The 18,441-nt window shown below is 47.4% G+C and overlaps 1 protein-coding gene and 1 long non-coding RNA gene across 2 annotated transcripts in view; both read right to left on the reverse strand.

The window, feature by feature from the left end:
• The window catches only part of STK24 (serine/threonine kinase 24), a 111,258-nt gene extending 96,488 nt beyond the window's left edge, over window positions 1–14,770 (reverse strand). The window contains exon 1 of the mRNA XM_081815128.1: window positions 14,349–14,770. Coding sequence (XP_081671254.1) covers window positions 14,349–14,390 — 42 coding nt within the window. The 5' untranslated portion in view covers window positions 14,391–14,770. The remainder of the gene's footprint in view (window positions 1–14,348) is intronic.
• Window positions 6,011–14,029, reverse strand: LOC145720693 (uncharacterized). Its single transcript, XR_014143872.1, has 3 exons — window positions 11,138–14,029; window positions 8,514–10,925; window positions 6,011–7,877 (listed from the first exon to the last, which is right to left on the reverse strand). It is a non-coding gene; the product is annotated as an uncharacterized LOC145720693 (long non-coding RNA).
• Window positions 14,771–18,441: the final 3,671 nt, after the last annotated feature.

Below are 18,441 nucleotides of genomic sequence, written 5' to 3' on the forward strand. Positions count from 1 at the left end.
GGAACACAAGCAGAGGGAGTGGGAGAGGGAGAAGCAGGAGAGGGAGAAGCAGGCTCCCCACAGAGCAGGGAGCCCGATGCGGGACTCGATCCCAGGACCCTGGGATCATGACCTGAGCCGAAGGCAGACGCTTAACGACTGAGCCACCCAGGCGCCCCCCCCCATGACTTTTTAATAGACTAACACACACAGGCAGGCTGGCCAGGGTAGGTGGTGGGGCTCTTACATTGCAGCAGATATGCGGGTGAAGGCCCTTGCATTGGTTTTCAAAGAGCCTTATGACCACAGATTCCCCCAGCAGAAATGAACGGAGTTATACCTACCCTGACACAAAAGGACACAGGGAAGAACCATTTTCACGGAATTTCAAAACCAGCCTTGATCGCTATGGCTAACCTATTAAATAATATGTGCAACAAACCATGTATAAAAATACGGAGAATTTTACCATTTTAAAAGGGCTTAAAATATTTTATCATTTTTTACATCTCTTTTTCTCCAAATTTTTATTTAAATTCAAGTGTTAACACAGGAGTGTCACAGCACAAGCTTTTTAAAGGCTACTTACTGATAGATCACAATGAAGGAAAAAGAAATTAACATACCTTGTATGCCCACACATATGTGAACATAAACATTTATATTTCTATTTATTCATATTTTCGGGGTGGGCTGAGAAACCATTTGCTCCACATACAGTAATCCATCCACAAGGGAGGGATCAAGTAGATCCTTGGTAAAACTGCTTTTCAACTCAAAACTGTTTTTAAACTATGGGATCACTTGAATACATGACCCCTGCTTCAAGCCTAAGCGGAAATGAAATTCCATCCCGCAACATCTCCGGCCACACCCAGGCTGCTGGTGCTCCATGAGCCCAGGCTCATCTGGGAGTGTGACTGGAGACCACCACCCCCATCAGGCGTGTCCGCATTGGGGACAAATACAAGCAGCTGGTGTAAGAACAAGGCCAGGAAATGCACTCAGTTTCACTTCACGGCAGCGCCTCATTGTTTCTTGAAGGAGACAATACGGAGGGAAGCCCTCTGAATGTCACAAATTCTGTTTTTAGAAAGACTCCAGACTCTTCATTGACAAATGAAAGAGAGGAACCCGAAGCTCACTACTACCCTTCCTGACACAGTCCGTCTCCTAAATCTGCTTATTATACCATTTACCCTTATACTGGAAAAAGCCATGTAACAAACCTCAGAAAAATGACAATGCACTTTCAAAAAAAATCAAGACCTCTCCCTTCCCCCAAAAACCACCCTCAAATAAGCAAGTCTGGTAAGACTGAAGTTTAGCTAATCGTAGTAAACTCTAATAAAAGACTGCTAATACAGAAATACAGATCATTTTTTTAATTAAACATCAAATCAACTATTGAGACATAAAAGCATAAAACCTTTGACATCCCAAACATTAGAAAGTCTACTGGCCTGGAATATTTTTTCCAAACATATATATGTATATCTTAAGTATTAAGCAAAACAACTGCCAAGAAAAGAAAATGGATTTTGCCCAAAGAGAACCCATTCGTTTCCTAACTGTCCCCCCTCCTCAGCATGGGGAGCTGGCTGGACAATGCACACCTTCCCTGAAGGTCTTCCCTTCAATCCAATTAAGAAAAAAGAAGGCAACATGATGACATAAATACTAAGAGCTCACCAGGGGTTACTGGGGAGGCAGGGGATATCCTGCCAGAGGAGCAGGTTCACAGAGGAAGGACAAGCAGTGAGCTGACCAGGGAGAAGGACTGAAAAGCAGTACGAGGTATTTGGTCAGGAAGCAACCAAAGGCTCTTAAGCAGGGAATGATGTGATAAAAACTACAGTTAAGAGAAGTTATCCTCACAACTCTGTGGAAGATGATCAAGTTCAGGACTTTTGTTCTGGTTCGGTGTTTTCCAAAAGAACCGTAGAATGCTAGTTCTGAGAGATGCAGTCCTTACAAAATAAGGTTCTGACGTCAAAAAGATACAGAACACACATCCTCCTCTACCTCCCAACAGGTTTATACTACCTGCTAAAATGGTAAAGTCTCCATCAAGTCTCCCAGAAGCCTATTCAATTCCCAAAGTCAGACCCATGGTTCCAAAGTCAGTCTTCTAAAATACAAGTCATAAGTCTCAAGAACTGATTGTGGTTTTTTTTTAAGATTTTCTTTTTGAGCAACCTCTACTCCCAATGTGGGACTCAAACTCACGACCCCGAGATCAAGAGTTGCACGCTCTCACTATCAATAGCCAAATTATGGAAAGAGCCCAAATGTCCACCAACTGATGAATACTGGATAAAGAAGATGTGGTATATATACATGATGGAATATAACTCGGGGATTAAAAAGAATGAAATCTTGCCATTTGCAACAACATGGCTGGAACTAGAGTGTATTGTGTTAAATGAAATAAGGCAGTCAGAAAAAGACAAATACCATATGATTTCACTCATGTGTGGAATTTAAGAAAAAGACACATGAACACAGGGGAAGGGAAGGAAAACTAAAATAAGATAAAAACAGAGGGAGGCAAACCGTAATAGACTCTTAAGTATAGGGAACAAACTGAGGGTTGCTGCAGGGGAGGCGGAGATGAGCTAAGTGGGTGATGGGCATTAAGGAGGGCACTTGACGTAATGAGCCCTGGGTATTATATGCAACTGATGAATCACTAGATTCTACTCCTGAAACCAATCCTACACTATATGTTAACTTGAATTTAAATAAAAAATAATAAAAATAAAAATTTGAACTGGTGAAACCCCAAAAAAGAGTTGCACACTCTACTGACTGAGCCAGCCAGGCGCCCCAAGCATTGATATTTTTTTAAGACTTTTTTATTTATTTATTTGACAGAGAGAGAGAGACAGACAGACAGGGAGAGGGAACACAAGCAGGGGGAGTGGGAGCGGGAGAAGCAGGCTTCCCACCAAGCAGGGAGCCCGATGGCAGGGCTCGATCCCAAGACCCTGGGATCATGACCTGAGCCGAAGGCAGTCGCCCAACCAACTGAGCCACCCAGGTGCCCCCCCAAGCACTGACTGTCAATTGAGCTTTCAAATGGGCGTCACTATAGAGTGTCCCACAGTGGAGAGCAACAGGAATTTAAGGATTTTTAGTTCTCCAGTTTAATGGTTTTCAAATTGTGGTCCCTGAGGCAGACACACATGGGGAAAACTTGTTAGTTTCCATCCTAGACCAACAGCCTAGCAGTCCACAGTTCATCAAGCTCTCCAGGTGATGAAGAGAAATGCTAAAACTTAAAAACCACTGGTTTGGGTGGCTCAGTCGTTAAGCGTCTGCCTTCGGCTCAGGTCATGATCCCAGGATCCTGGGATCGAGCCCCGCATGGGGCTCCCTGCTCGGCGGGAGGCCTGCTTCTCCCTCTCCCTCTCCCCCGGCTTGGGTTCCCTCTCTCACTGTATCTCTCTCTGTCAAATAAATAAATAAAATCTTAAAAAAAAAAAAACACTGGTTTGATTATGGTACTTTTTTCAGCTAATCCCAGCAACAACTGAAAGGCAATAAACAAGGGGCCAGCCAAAGGCCCCACTCCCAGCCTAGGGGAGGGCTGAAGGGCTCAGTAGAGGGACTGGGGATCAGGAATGGGGAAAACATCTAAGTCACCACCCCCCACAGCCACAATCCTACATTCTAGGAAGCCACTTAAAAATAATACCAGAGGGCACCTGGGTGGCTCAGATGGTTAAGCGTCTGCCTTCGGCTCAGGTCATGATCGCAGGGCCCTGGGATCGAGTCCCGCATCGGGCTCTCTGCTCCTTGGGAGCCTGCTTCTCCCTCTGCCCCTCTCTCTCTCTCTCATGAATAAATAAATAAAATCTTAAAAAAATAATAATAATAATACCAGAGCAGGAAAAAAATCTTTAAAAGGAAAAAAAAAAAAAAGGTGGGAACCCAAAATACCATCTCGTACCAGGCCTGGACTGGGCTGGTTTCAGAGGCTTTAAGCACAACGTGACCCTTAGGGACACAGGAGCCCTGTGGGCCAGGACGGGGCAGGGGCAGGATCTGAAAGGCTCAGCGGGAGGCATTCTGGTGTAAGGGAGAGCACCACCAATGCTGGCATCAGAGGTCAGGGCTCTAACCCCAGCAAGGCTGTTTTCTAGCTGAGGGGCCTTGGTTACACTTCCTAAGCCTCTGGTGTAAAATCGGTGTAAGAGCCCTTCCACCCCGGGAAGAGGCCTCAAGGATTGCCCAAGGGCAGAAGCCGCCCACCAGAGCCCTGCCCTTGAGAAGAAGGTAATAAAAGTTTGTCCTACTCCTTCAAGGCTTCCTTCCACTAAGAGCAACAAATACTCATTTTCTCAACTGAGCAATACAGCAAAGCCAAAGGCACCTTTACTTCTCCCACTTACCTATTCAGGTAACACAGAAAAGAAGGAAAAAGAAAACCTGCCTACCATGAGGAACCACTGAGGAAGTAACTCTTTGTACTTAACATAATCTTTCTCTTCTCAAAAAAAAAAACAAAAACAATCTTTCTCTTTTCAAATTACCTCTCAAGAAACGTTTGGTACAATGAAGTGCATCAAACATAAGGAAGCTCACGGGATGTTCAAACAATACCTTTCTTCAGCTGGCTCTCAGTTCATCGGGAGTTCAGGTAGCAATTTAACAACTGTAACCACACTGCACAGAACTCTAAAGTTATCCTACGAAATGGTGCCTAAAATAACTGCTAACCAATGCCTAGTCCCCCAAGTTCTGGATTATCTTTCATTTTCACTTAATGATTTATCACTCTAAATTTCTACCCAAAAAAAGTACTTTGTTCCTAAGTAGGAAATCATTTTAAGGTCACATCCCACAAGAGCAGCCTTACCTGTTTAGATACACACCTGAGCCGCTGGTTCATAAACACCGAGTATTTATGGAGCAGCGCTAGGCCACGCACAAGGCCGTGCACAGCATGGGGCGTGCGGAGACCCCCAAGCCACGGGGCTCAGTCCACAGCGCACAGCCCCCAACACACGGCCAACTGGCTCCACCACGTGTCCACCTGAACACCCTGGCAAGCTCTCCGACATCTGCTGTGCATCTGCACCCAGGTCCTGTGCTGACCACAGAACCAGCAGCCGGGACTGATGCTGCCCCCACCCTCCCAAGAAGCACACACTCAATTCCAGGCCAGGGGCTGGGACCCCAAAACATACATCAACTGAAGAAAACATTTCTCCAAAGAGATACTACAAGGCTCCAAGAAAGGGTTCTGTGCCCACACGATTTTGAGACTAGAAAATGAGACACAGAACGGAGAAAAGCAGGTTCTCAGCTCAACTTAGGGAAGTGGAGGTCACTGTTAGAGATATGGAAAAAACAGGCATATATTTATATTGTCGTTGACTAACGGAGAGAAAACAGAAGGCACAATCTCCTGAAGACGACAAGGGCCTCAGGAGTCCTTCACCATGCTAGGGCACTTGGAGAAGTTCTGACCTTGGAATTCAAATTGTAATCATTCTATTCACTCATCTGTAACACCTGAAGAGAGGGACTTCCAGGTAGGAAGCATACTGAGCATAAGCACCTACTCTGGACAATCCTGAAATCCCAATAAACCATAAGCAAATGGAGTTCTCTTAAAAGGTTAAACCTCTGCCTACCAGGAGGGGAGAGAAGACCAAAAGCAATGAACTTCCAGAAGTGGGCAGAAATATGGGGGGGGGGGCGGGACATGCTAAACTGGAGGTGGAGAGAGCAGAGAACCAACCCCATTTGCAGCCTGAATCCGCACAACTCAGAACTGGCAGCATCTAAAATAAGGACGGAAAGTCTATTAACGAAGTGGTTAGACACCCCAATGGCCTTCCCCCACTCAGAGCCAGGCAGCTGCCCCGCCTTCCCAACCAGGGGAACTGCTGAAAGCACAGTGCCTGGAAAGGAAACCAAGGGTTTCTGGAGCGGGCAGCGGCCGACTCAGCAGAGGACAGAGGCAGCATGTTAAACAACGGGGGAGCTCAGCTCCACAAGACGCCGCACCCACTCAGTCCTTCCCGTCCATCCAGCGCTCTGTGGGCATCAGGCTTCAGGCCGCAGAAGGGAGGAGGGATCAGCCCGGACCACCAGCTGTAGACAGTAAGGGGTCCAGACCAGAGCTGGTCAGAGGCTTCTCCAAGAAGGGGAAATGTATAAAAAGCTGAAAGAAATGGACATCAGCTATTCCTCACCTCTCCCATCTGGTAGAAGCACCTGGTATCATCGAGGTTTAAAAAGCTCCAATCAAGGGCAGATTTCCAACCAGCTTGGTTGCCCCCACTCTTAAGAGCAGACATTCAAGGGTGGCCTCTAGCATTAGAAAGAAAGATCATGACCAACAGGAGGAGAGAAAGGGACTTGGAGGAAGAGAATCTATTCTGAAGGAAAGAAACATAACTGCAGTTAACATATCCAGGGAGGTAAGAGCAAATATTTCAACAATAAAAGAACATTCAGAGAACCAAAAAGAGCTCTTAGAATTTAAAAAATAAGAGCAGAAACACTCATTAGAAGAGCTGGAAGAAAAAACTGAGACCACCTTCCAGAAAGCCAAATAAAAAAGACAGGTAGGAAATAGGTTTAAGAGGGTAAAACTATTTGAGGACCAGTCCTCAAGAGAAGGTCCAACATCCAAGTAATACTTTAAGAAAGGAAGAACACAGAAAAGACCTGAGCTGCCTGATTAAATGGGCTTACTGAGTACCTGTCACAAAAAACAGACCCGCATCATGACATGTCATTGTGAAAACTGAGGTCCTGGAGAAAAAAATTCCGATCCTATTCGGTTCAGGAAGAACAACACAGCTCACACACACAGAATCCAGTATTGGTGTGGCACGGCAGCCTTCGCCGGCAACGACTGAAAGTTGAAACAGGGGAGAAATGCCTTCAAAATCCTGGAGGAAAATAATTTCCGCCCTGTGACTATATCCCATGCCAAAATATTAATCGAGAGGAAAAGAAATGTTCAGATATCCATGACCTAAAAAACCTATCTCCCATGTACCTTAGCCACAGGAAGGCACTGCAAGATATGCTTCATTAACACAAGAGTGTGAACCCAGACAGACAATGATGGGAGACAGAGAAAAGAGGTGGTCCAGAGCAGCACGAGTCCCACATTTGAGGGCCAAAGAAAGCAGGCTGTGAGCAGAGCACCAAGTGTGGATGATCGCCAGTCCACACGGGAGCAGCTCAGAGGGCTCACAGGAAGACTTCTCCAAAAAGGTCACATGGATCTCTACCTGAGCTTTGGAAAAGGTTTCAACAGCTTGTGTGAGTTTTGGCTGAATAAGCTATAAAGACTGCTACAGACCGAATGTCTGTGTCCTCCCAAAATTCCTATGTTGAGACCCAGTTCCCTATGGGATTGGTATTAGGAGGTGGGGCCTTTGGGGGTGATTAGATCATGAAAGTGGAGCCCTCAGGATTGAGACAAGTACCCTTAGAGAGCCTACAGGGCTCCCTCACCTCTCTGCCATGTAGCAGACCATCCATGACCCAGGAAGTTACCCTCAGCAGACACAGAACCTTCCAGAGCCTTGATCTTGCCAGGCTCCAGGACTGTGACAAATAAATGTTTATCGTTTAAGCTACCTAGTCTATGTATGGTATGTTGTTCTGGCAGCCCAAACTAAGGCAATTACGTTATTAAAAAAAAAAAAAAACTTTCAGAGAAGATTTGCAAAGTTACCCCGGTTCGCTAACGGCCAGGCTGGGCATATAGGCACGGGCTTAGTGCGTGACGGCCACACTAATGTACACACACGTAACCAAAGTCACAATGTAACTATGCTGGGGAGAGGGAACAGAGGGACATGTGCCTGAAGGAGGCAAGAACCAAAGCTTCCTCTTCAGAGTCCAAAGTCCACAGATAATGCCTGAAACCAGAAACAAAGTAGCAGCAAGTTTTAAATGTTCTTCATACACAAAGTGGAAATAACATCAATCAGCTAACAGAGATCAAAGGGGCTGCCTTTGGGGAGCAGGACATGGGAGGCAAAGGGCAAGTCACTGCTATCCTTCCAAACAAACCTTATAAGGCCATGGGACTCTTTAAATCATGTGTTCAACCTTTCAAATAAAAACTAAACAAAAATCCTAAATAATTAAAAATAAAACAAAGAATCTGGACCTATACGGTCATTTCAAATCTCAGGGCCTAAAAATCTGTTTAAAAATAGGAAGAAGCTTAAAATAATAGGAAGATAAACACCCGCTACATATTTCATAAGCATTAATACAAAACTCAAAATGTTCCCACAATTTATTCAGATACCAGTGGGCGCTGCACAGATAAGATTCCTTGTACTGGCCATGAACCCTCAGGAAAACAACAACCCTCGAGAAAACATAATGGAAGGTCTCTAAAGTCAAGAGTGCTGTTCCCAGGGGTAATCCTCAATCTGAGGTGTTTGTATACTTTGTAGCAAGCAAAGGTACATCCTGCTTTATATTTCTTAATCTGAACCTTGGAAACCAGGCAGCCATTTAGGATTAGGAAACTCCATACGCACTCCAGGAGTCAGGTGTTATATTAGCTATGTTTTTCTTTTTGCCAAAGCACTTGGCACTAGTTTTAAACATATTGTACCGCAGAAACATGAATTATGGGAAATGACTGGTCCAAGGATAGCAGTTGACCCTAAAGAGACACAGAGATAACAGAGTGCAACCTCTATTTCCTGAACGTACTCCTGTTACAAGGTTCTATGAATGATAACAATGCTGAGCTAAAGCATAAAAAAAAAAAAAGCCACAAAAGGGTAGGTTGGGTGTGGTCCGTTTCCTGCAGGTACCGTATTCCTAAGCAGGCAACTCTGAATCACTGGGAGATGGCTCCCAAATGGAGCGCCAAGTGGCATGTTTCTCAAGAGATCCTCTGACTCCTTGACCCCAGCCTCAGCCTGTCTGTAAAAAATACTCTAGAAAGAAGCAGCAACTGCCAACAGGCTCATTTCTTCAGTTACTCCTCACACTACATCTTGTACCAAGGTCCTAGAAATACCATTCAACTGAAAAGCAATGTCCACTTGCAGGAAGCAAGCTCAGCTCTGCACATTGGAACAGGGCAAAGAGGAGCGCAGAAGTTACATCACATACAGGAACGAGAAAGCAAAGATGGCTGCCACTTGCCCATAACTACTCTGAGGGGACACTGTGCTATTTTAGCAGCCTAGAAAAATCTAACCTGACCAATTTCTACTTGAAGGTCATTTGGTTCTCGGTGAAATACTACCAGGAACATTCCCATAGCTGGGATTACAACCAAAATGTCCTAGACAACTCCAAGTTATATTTTTAATAATTTATAAGAATCGTCTTATAACACTGCCCCCCCAAAATACATTTTTAAGCAAAACAAATTATTAACATTGTTAAATGTTGGGGACAGAAGAAAAGAGGGAATATGAAGTATTGAAATGGCTATTAAATAAAATACTTAGGCAACTAACAGTAACAGAAAACCGTGCCTTTATTTTCCTTATTACTCTTAGCATAGAACAACAAAAAGGGTCAAAAGCAGGGGAGATTGGAGATCGTAAAAAAAGACTATTAAATGTTCGCTGAGAGTTCAAATTACCAACGTTTGAAGTCAATCTTGCTACAAAGTCCACCTTGAGGGGCTCCTGGTAGGCTCGGTCGATGGAGCATGCAACTCTCGGATCTCGGGGTTGTGAGTTGGAGCCCCACGTTGGGTGGAGATTACTTGAAAATAAAAAATCTTTAAAAATAAAAAAGTCCACCTTGGCTATCCGGCTGATACCTGAACTTCCAACCACTCAGTCTTGTCTGCCCCTCCTCTCACCAGCCTGGGGTTCCTCTCACTGCCAGCATGCCCCAGAATCCAACTCCTTCCACCTACAGCAGGGAAGCAGGACCCCTAAAATTCAAGACACTCAGCGCTTCCCTACCCCAGCCAGAGCTGGCCCCCTTCCCCAGCCCCCGCTGCCTCTCCAGCCCTGGGGTCCAGGCTAGCCCCACATGAACCTGCTTTCCAACCCCTTTGAGATCAGCTCTCACTGGGCTGCTGACTTCCTGAGCACATGGCCCAGGGAGGTTCTCACCCAACCCTCACAGGTCCTGGCACCACACTCCACAGAGAAACGTGCTGCGTGCATGTGGGCTCCCCATCTCGTCCAACGTTCTAAGACCCTAGACCCCATTCCACACTAAAGCATTTCCCTCAAGGTGCCTTCAGAACCTCAATCTCACAAATACCCTGAATGTCCACACACCATAACATGACGCCAACCTTTCCGCAGGGTGCAGACAGCAACATGCTGAACATGGAGAGGTCTCTTCCATGGAAACAGGAAAAAAAAAAACTATGGCAATGTGACACTAACAAGAAAAAAAAAATGCAAGAGCACTGAAGCCACAATTAAATGCAGCTGTCCTTCTGTTTTCCTTCATTTCCCAGATTCTCAAATGCACACAGGTTTCCCCAGGGTAAGCAAGAGCACTTGAGGAAAGCTCCCAACATGTCCAAACTGGCTGTTCAATGTCCTTCTCGCTATCCCAACTTAAAGGGGCATTCTCAGCAAAGGTTAGTCTCTCCAACCAACTAGATCAATGCCGAGGGAGAGAGGGGGCAGGATGACTTACCAAGTAGAAACTAAGTTTCCCAGCTATTCCTGTAAACTGCCTGTACTTTCAAATAGGAAAATATCCTAAATTAAGGACATCCTCAAAACATGCTAAGTAACTCAGCTGTCCTACACATGTGGCATACCTAATTCAGTATTTTTCAAACTTGGGTCAAACCAGTCAGCTGTAAAATCAATTTAGTGTTGCAACCACCTCCTTTTTTTTTTTTTTTTTAAATAAAATACATGACACAACATCAGGGCATCACAAGTGGTAAGGATCAGGGCTGTCTCCTGAAACTTTTGTTTCAGATCTTGATGTAAAATATACTTCTTTTTCTTTCTTTCTTTCTTTTATTTATTTATTTATTTGAGAGAGAGAATGAGATAGAGCATGAGACGGGGGAGGGTCAGAGGGAGAAGCAGGCTCCCTGCTGAGCAGGGAGCCCGATGCGGGACTCGATCCCGGGACTCCAGGATCATGACCTGAGCCGAAGGCAGTCGCTTAACCGACTGAGCCACCCAGGCGTCCCGTAAAATATACTTCTTACACAGGTCACAAACCAAAAAACCTTGGAAGCTTAGGTGTGACTGATAAAAATCTGCAAGAGAAATTTATAAACCAAAATCTAATTCTTTTTAAATTACAACTTTCGCAAACTAAAAGCTGGCTAGTGTTCCTACCACCAACTGAAGCTTGCTTTTCTTCAAATCTGAATTAAACTGATTGAAACAACAAATGTCCAAGGACACGGAGTACATACTTCCACAAATCAACCTAATTTCTTTATGTCTATTTGTAGTTACTACATTCAGTTCATGACTTTTTATTTTCTCCCCATGCTAATAAGAAACTGGGATGTGGGAGGTAAAAAAGGAAAGGCCCCTGGCAACCTTCATTAAACATTTATTACAAATATTAACTCATTCGGATGTCTTCCACCCCTCACCTAGGATCTGGCACATAAATTTTCAATAATGGTTCCTGATCAAATAAAATATCACTCTCATATTCCTAATTTCTCGTATTTCTTCAGCAAACCCAAACTGGAAAGGAAAAAAAAAAACCTTTAATGTTTGTAAAAGTTAATAATAAAACAACAGGGCAGCATGGTAAGTAGAAGCATAGTCTGGGAGACAGGAAAGTTCTGGTTTCAAATCACACGCTTGCCAGCTAATATACTCCCTGTCCTTGGTCAGTTCAATTAGTCTCTGTTGGCTTTCACATCCAGAAGACAGCATAAATAATACCTCTGCCTCCAGAGGTACCAGTAAAAATCTAGAGGCATAAAAATGATTTGCGACACAACGAAAAATGGTGTTTATACTAAGATGTCCTTTCAGGCTTACTTTTTAAATGTCTTTGATACTTAAATTCAGGCTGCCTGAATTCACTCTGCTGTCTTTCTCGAAATCTTTACCCCAACTCCTTATAAGCCCCGTTCAGAAGATGAGAGAGGGGAACAAAAAAAGGGAGAGGGGGACAAAGGTATCAGGACAGGGCACAGAAGGGTTAGCACGTCTCTCTTGTTTTATCCTAGATTACAGTCAAAAGCAGGTGTGCCTTTCATTTAATTTAAATCCACTTTGAGGAAAGCCTCCTGGGCCAGTAACAACTGTTAATTCAAAGAAGAAAAATAAATGTGCTTGTTGTTTTTCTTCTCGGGAGAAGGGAGAGGAAAGGAATGTTCTTCCCCAAATAGCATACTAAGCACGATTACACAGTTTGTAGATGGACTTAAAGACAGGAATGGTCAAAGCCACCTTTTACAGGCCCCCAAACCTGTGACAGCTGAAAATCTGGTGGTCTCAACCAAACAAAAACAGTTCCCTTGAAATGGAAATTTACCTCCTCTTCCTAAGATTTTGACCCACCCTCTTGATGACCAAAAAAAAAAAAGTGAGGACAAAAAATGTTGAGAACAGACACCACCACCAGGTGACCATCTGATACTGACTTCAGGGCATCAGCCAACAGGGCTTTAAGTACCTCCTCAAACTGATTCACTTTCCACAAAGGCCTTATACCTCCACCGTAAACTCTAAGTGAGGCATCTGTCCTAGATTACAACCTGATTAACACGGTATAAGTCAGTCTAAAGGAAATACTGATGAAAGAAAAAATGTTCAACTCAAGAGATCCTTCTTGCTCTACCGCTCAGGAATCATCTTTCACCCAGTTCACCGTGCCTTCCTGCCTCTCCATTCAAACCAACGCGAAGGAGGAACTTTAAGAAATACCAAGAAACCACATCTGATTTTTACCTAGCAGTCAGCAGAAGCTTAGTTTTTAAATGTGTGTTGAGTTTAAAAGCTCTTTAGATGAGATTCAAGGGCAGTTTTCTTCAAGTACACTCAAGATACTAACTTTGACTGTTATTCCTTTAAAAAAAAAAAAACCCTCAGGATAAAATTTTGGTAGCTTTGTGTTCCTATTTTTCTAGATTTCAAACCTGAATAATGAAGCCCAGCTTTCTTTTTATGGTTAAAAAAAAAAGGTGAGGTGAGGTGGGGTGAGGTGGGGTGGGGTGAGGTGGGGTGGGATGATCTGCCACAGAAGACGGGGCAGATTCAAGTCTCAGCCCCTAAGATGCCAGGTCCAAACACTGCACTTCTCAGCCCTAAAGAGCAAGGGAAGAAGAAAAAAGTGAGCTCGCTGATGTCTGTAAAACAACAAATAATCCACTTGGATACCGGGGTTGTTTTTTTTAAAGCTCTTTATGTTCACTCGCTCAACTAAACTGGGACAGCAAAACTTTAGAGACATCCTCTTAACTGCACCGTGAGATTTTAATCCTAATTATTTTGCCACCATTTGTGCGCTTAACAAATACGACAAATTAACCAGAGCCAAGTGGTTTTGTTTTCCAAAGGGCTAAAAACAGTCCCCAAAGGCGAAAAAACTTTAATGCTAGCACGCACATTTGAAATTCAACTCCCCCCCCCCCCCCAAAAGTCACTGGTAAGCCAAGATGCCACAAAGTTATCAACGGGAGGTTTACTTGGAAGGAACTCGTCTGGATCCAATCAAGTGTCCAAGTGAAAGCCCAGTGTCCCTAGATCGGGCGGGTCAACCTCGGCTCGGGACACTGGAGTACATGCTGTCCGACTGATTCCCTCCTTCCAGAAGGTTGACACGCTCGCACTTTCCCCTCAATTGGCACCAGAAGGAAAGGCGCGGAGCAAATGCGCTGGAAGTGGGGCTGGCGGTTACACCTTCCCTCACCCCGCCCTGCCTCCTCCGCCCGGCCGGGCCCAGGACGAGTCGGGGCGCGCCCGGGGCTCTCCTCCGGCCTCTCAACTTTATCGCCTGCTCGCGGGGGAACGGGGCCTCGACCACCCCCCGCCCGCACGCCGGGCCCCGAGACCCGGTCGGGGCCTCCAAGGGCATTTCCCCCCATCACTTCTCCCGGGGACCGGGCCGGCGCCGGGCCTGCAGCTCGGCAGGCGTCGTGCGGAGAGGGCGGCGGGGAGGGCGAGGCGGCCGCCTCCCCCACATCCCTGCCAGACCACCGCGGCTCCCGGCCGGCGAGGGCGCCTCCAGGCCGCGGCCCCCGCAGCCGTACGCCCACCCCCACCCCCCGAGCCCCGGGCCGCGGCGCCGGGCAGGGGCGCCCTGGGGGCTGGAGCGCCGCGCTGGAGGCCCGCGCGACCCCGGAAGGGGCAGCGTGGAGGGGGGGGCCCGTGTTTACACCGCCAAGTTCCCCGCTTCCGCCCGGCCCGCGCATCCCTCCCTCCCCTCGCGGCCCGGCTCTTGCTTACCTGCATGCCGGGCAGGCCCGACTGCACCGGGGAGTGAGCCATGGCGGTCAGGACGGCCACTTCCTGGGACGGGACGGCCGGGCCGCGGCGATCCGCGCGGGCGACGAGGCCCGCGGGCCGCGCGCAGCCCTGGGGGCGGCGGGGGCGGCCGGCCAAGCCCGAGTCCGGCTTCGGCGGGGGCCGGTCGGAGTCTGAGGCCACCCCAGCCCCGGCGGGTCCCGGGCCGGGCGGCGGGCTCAGCGGCAGGCGGCGGGCCGCGTCTCCATGCACCGCGCCGGGGAGGGGCTGCGAGGGGCGCGGGGACTCGCCGCGAGCCGCCGCTACCGCTACCGCCGCTGCTCGGCTGGAGCCCGGCAGCCTGGGCCCGCGCGCGCTGGCCGCCTGGAGCCGGAGTGGGCGCGCACAGCCCGCCGAGCCCGCGAGCGCCGAGCCCAGCGCGCCCCGCCCCGGCCCGGCCCCCGCTCCCGCCCCCGCGGCCCGGCCGGGGACCCCGCCCCGCGCTTCCGGGAGGGGGAGGAGGCTCGCGGCCGCGCGGCCGCCCGGCGCCCTAGGCCGCAGCCGCCAGCGCCGCCGCCTGCCGGGCGGGCGGGGGTCCTGGCGGGGGTCCGAGCGCCTCCCGCCGGCTGCCCCCCGCTCCCTGCCGGCCGAGCGGAGCCGGGAGGAGGCCGGCGCACGAGTGCGGGGAGGGGGCCTCAGCCCCGGCGCCCGGCGTAGGGAGGAGGGGACTGAGTGGGCGCTGGGGCTTGGCCGCTTGCCTAATCCGCCTCCCCCCTGTCTCGCCACCCACCCACCCCCCGCACTCCCGGCCCGGGTCCGGCGCGCAGGGGGCCCGGGCGACGAGGGAGCGGTGAGCGCCAACTCTGAACTCTGCCATCTTCTTCCTGGTCCAAGCAAGCCCACCCCGCTCCGTCTGTCCCCAGGGAAATGGGCTCCAGGCGACCTCCCCGAGGGCAGAGTCTGGGGCGGGGAGACCTCGGGAGGGAGAGTGCCCAGAGGGTCCTCGGTCTGTGGTCAGTTCAAAACTACCAGGGCGGAGCTTCTTCGGTGTCCGGGTGAAGTTTCCAACCAACCCTAGGAGGAAACCGGGAGGGGAGAGGTCGAGAGCTGTTCATTCCCAGTGTTTTTGCTGCTTGAAAACAGCCCCACTTGGAAGGCTAGGCGCTGAAACTCAGCTAAGCAGTGAGGGGGCTGAACCCCACCATCTCCGGGCTCCAGACCCAGGCGGGAGCGTCCACCCAGAAGAAAGGGGAAAATGAGGGGGGGGGGCGTGGAGGGTGGGCAAGGAGGAAGGGAAGACAATCGAAGGAAACCGTGTCTAGACTTATCCCCGGCCCTCTCTCGGCATCTCGGCTGTCCGCAAAAGCTCCAAGCCCCCTCTGGGGACCAGTACTGCTTTTACTTTTTAGTCACCTCTTCTCCGACTACAGAGGAAAGAAGCTCCAGAAAGTATTTCATTTGACGGTGACAGTATCAGCCACTGACTGATGTGCTGCACCTCGGGTTGTTGGGACCAGGCAGTCATCCGTGCTGCGTGAGGTTGGACATACAGAACGAACGCGAGTGGCCCAGAGATCATAAACAATTGGAGGAAACTCTCAAAGTCCTCCAGCGACGTAAGGGGTGTTTATACTCCGAGGGGTCACTGTATCCTGAGAATTTCTGTTCCCTCTAGTGCTCTGGATCAGACGAGGAGTGGGGTGCTAAAAATTAATCCCCACTTTCCCTTTGGAAACGTGCATGTTTTTCCTCAAAGTCCCGGATACCTTCAGATACCTTTATGGTATCACTGAGTCGGGAAGCCCTGCCTCCCCGAAGTACTGTGAAGAGAATGTGGCAAATACAAAGTTAAGAAAAGCATGAACCCTGATACCTAAGAGTTCACCATCTTGTGTAGGCTTTGTGTACCTAATAAATGGGTACATAAAGAGATGAACAGCAAAACAAGCAAGAGCATGCATCTTTAAAATGTTCATAATCTTCAACCCAGAAAGTCTCCTTGCAGTAAGTAACGTGGCCTAAGGTTAGGACTAAGAGGGGCTCAAGAATGGATACAAAAAGATACAGTGCAGGGATAGCTATAATTGTGGGAAAACTAGGAACAGATTAAAAATTTAACAGAGATTGTTAAGTAAATGATAGTATATTTATACAGTGAGTACTACGTAGTCATTAAAAATGATGATGTATTACAATATTTAGTAACATGGAAAAGTATTTTCATTATACATTGTTAAGGAAGAAGACACAGTGTACAAATGTATAGCCTGATCTCAAACTACTTCCTATATATGAAGTTATATTTAAATATATCATTTACATATCTATATAATGTTATATGTGTTATGCATAACCAGAGAAAAACCTGGAAGTATGTACACCAAGATTTAGCAGTGGCTATCCCTGGAATTAAAGGTGATTTTTTTCAGTCTGTAATCAACCAATAGAGACCATCATGCTAAAACTCTTTAGGGTTAGCAGTCGGGCAATAACAGGGCAGCAAGAAACAGGACAAGTGGACAGAAATGTTTGGGCACTGATCGGAGGCATTGCCATTGGAAACTCATGGGGCCCACATTGCATGAGCTTATTTCCAACAAATAAGCCATGGGGGGGGGGGAGGGGTGGCCTTGGACCATAATAATCTTGTATAAAAAGTAACCAGAATCCCATTTCATATCCAGAAGCTAGTGAGGCTACGAACATGTAGATTATAATGGGATACAACTGATCTGGAAACAATGATTTGCATTCAGTAGTTGGTCTCTTTCCCTATTCATTTTTCCCTATTATTTTCCCTGTTTATCTCCTCACTATGACTGAACTTCATTTCCTCCTTTGACCATATTTATACCACTGAGCACAATTCTCCTTGAAAGAGAAGAAAGAAGCAAAACAGGAGTTCATGGTCCCACTCAGTCATATACAGACATTACCCAGTATCCCCAGGGCAGTGGCCCTCTCTCTTTGTTTCAACAGAGCAGATGATTGACACAGCCTGAGCCCAGGATGAGATCCTGCCCAATTGCTCATTGCCTCCATTCATCCATTAACACATTTTTCGGATGCCAACTACATTTCAGACATCTGGCTCAATGTTGGGTCTGTAAACACTGGCACTCCTCAGGTGCCTCTTCTCCCATCCTAGAGAAACCATCTCCCAGAATCCTAACTTCAGAATTTTACTGTAACACGATTGATTAAATTTAGAGTTGCAACAGCTCTAATTTCCGCTAAGGAAAGAAGAGGATTATCCTCTCATCCTCTTCCTCTTGTCACTTCCTCTCCACCCTCAACATATTATTACAAGAGATCATATACTATTATAATTTCAGAAGGAGAGATTTTGAGGGTCTCCATAGAGATTATGCATTTGCTGGTCTCCATGGAGATACTTACTAACCCAGGGAATTATTTTCATCCCCTGGCCCTCTTTGTCTTTTGTGTTGACTTAAGGATAACAATTGGGCAATGAATTGTGCTCTGACACATATTCAGGACCACAAAGGAGATTTCCATGTGCCTATTTGGGGCCCTTCAGAATACAGAGCCCTTGGTTATTGACTCCCCCTAAACCAGTGAGTAGTCTCAGCAGAGCTCAAAGAGCGCAGCTGAAAACAAGAATTCAACAATCAGTCCCTTCACTTCTCCTTCTGAGTTGAAAAGATAAACACCCCCAAATGCCACTTTATAAAGAGCAGCTAGACAAGTGGCACATTAGCAATTTAAATTTACAGATTAAAGAAAGGGACTTAGATGGTGAACTTTAAAGAGAGAAATATGAGTAGCTTGGATAAGTACCTAACAGAAGGCTTGACAAATTTCTACACATGTTCAGCAGGTGAAGACACAAAAGAGGAAGACATTATTAAGATTGGTATAAAGAGGCATGGCTAGTCATAGTTGGATGACATGACAGCGAGAAAATATATGCTAGAGCCCTGGGAAGAGATCCGGCAGCATTGGTGCAAAGGAAGTTTCATCCGGTGGGCGTGGAGCTGGGAGATCAAGCTCTTACAGCAACATGACTATAAGTCAGTTTGGGGCCGCACCCTACATTTGTCTCCTGGGGCTGCCGTGAAAAAGTCCCATGGGC

Source organism: Leptonychotes weddellii, chromosome 3, assembly GCF_054177405.1.
Source record: "Leptonychotes weddellii isolate Sample4059 chromosome 3, ASM5417740v2, whole genome shotgun sequence".
Lineage (NCBI taxonomy): Eukaryota > Metazoa > Chordata > Mammalia > Carnivora > Phocidae > Leptonychotes > Leptonychotes weddellii.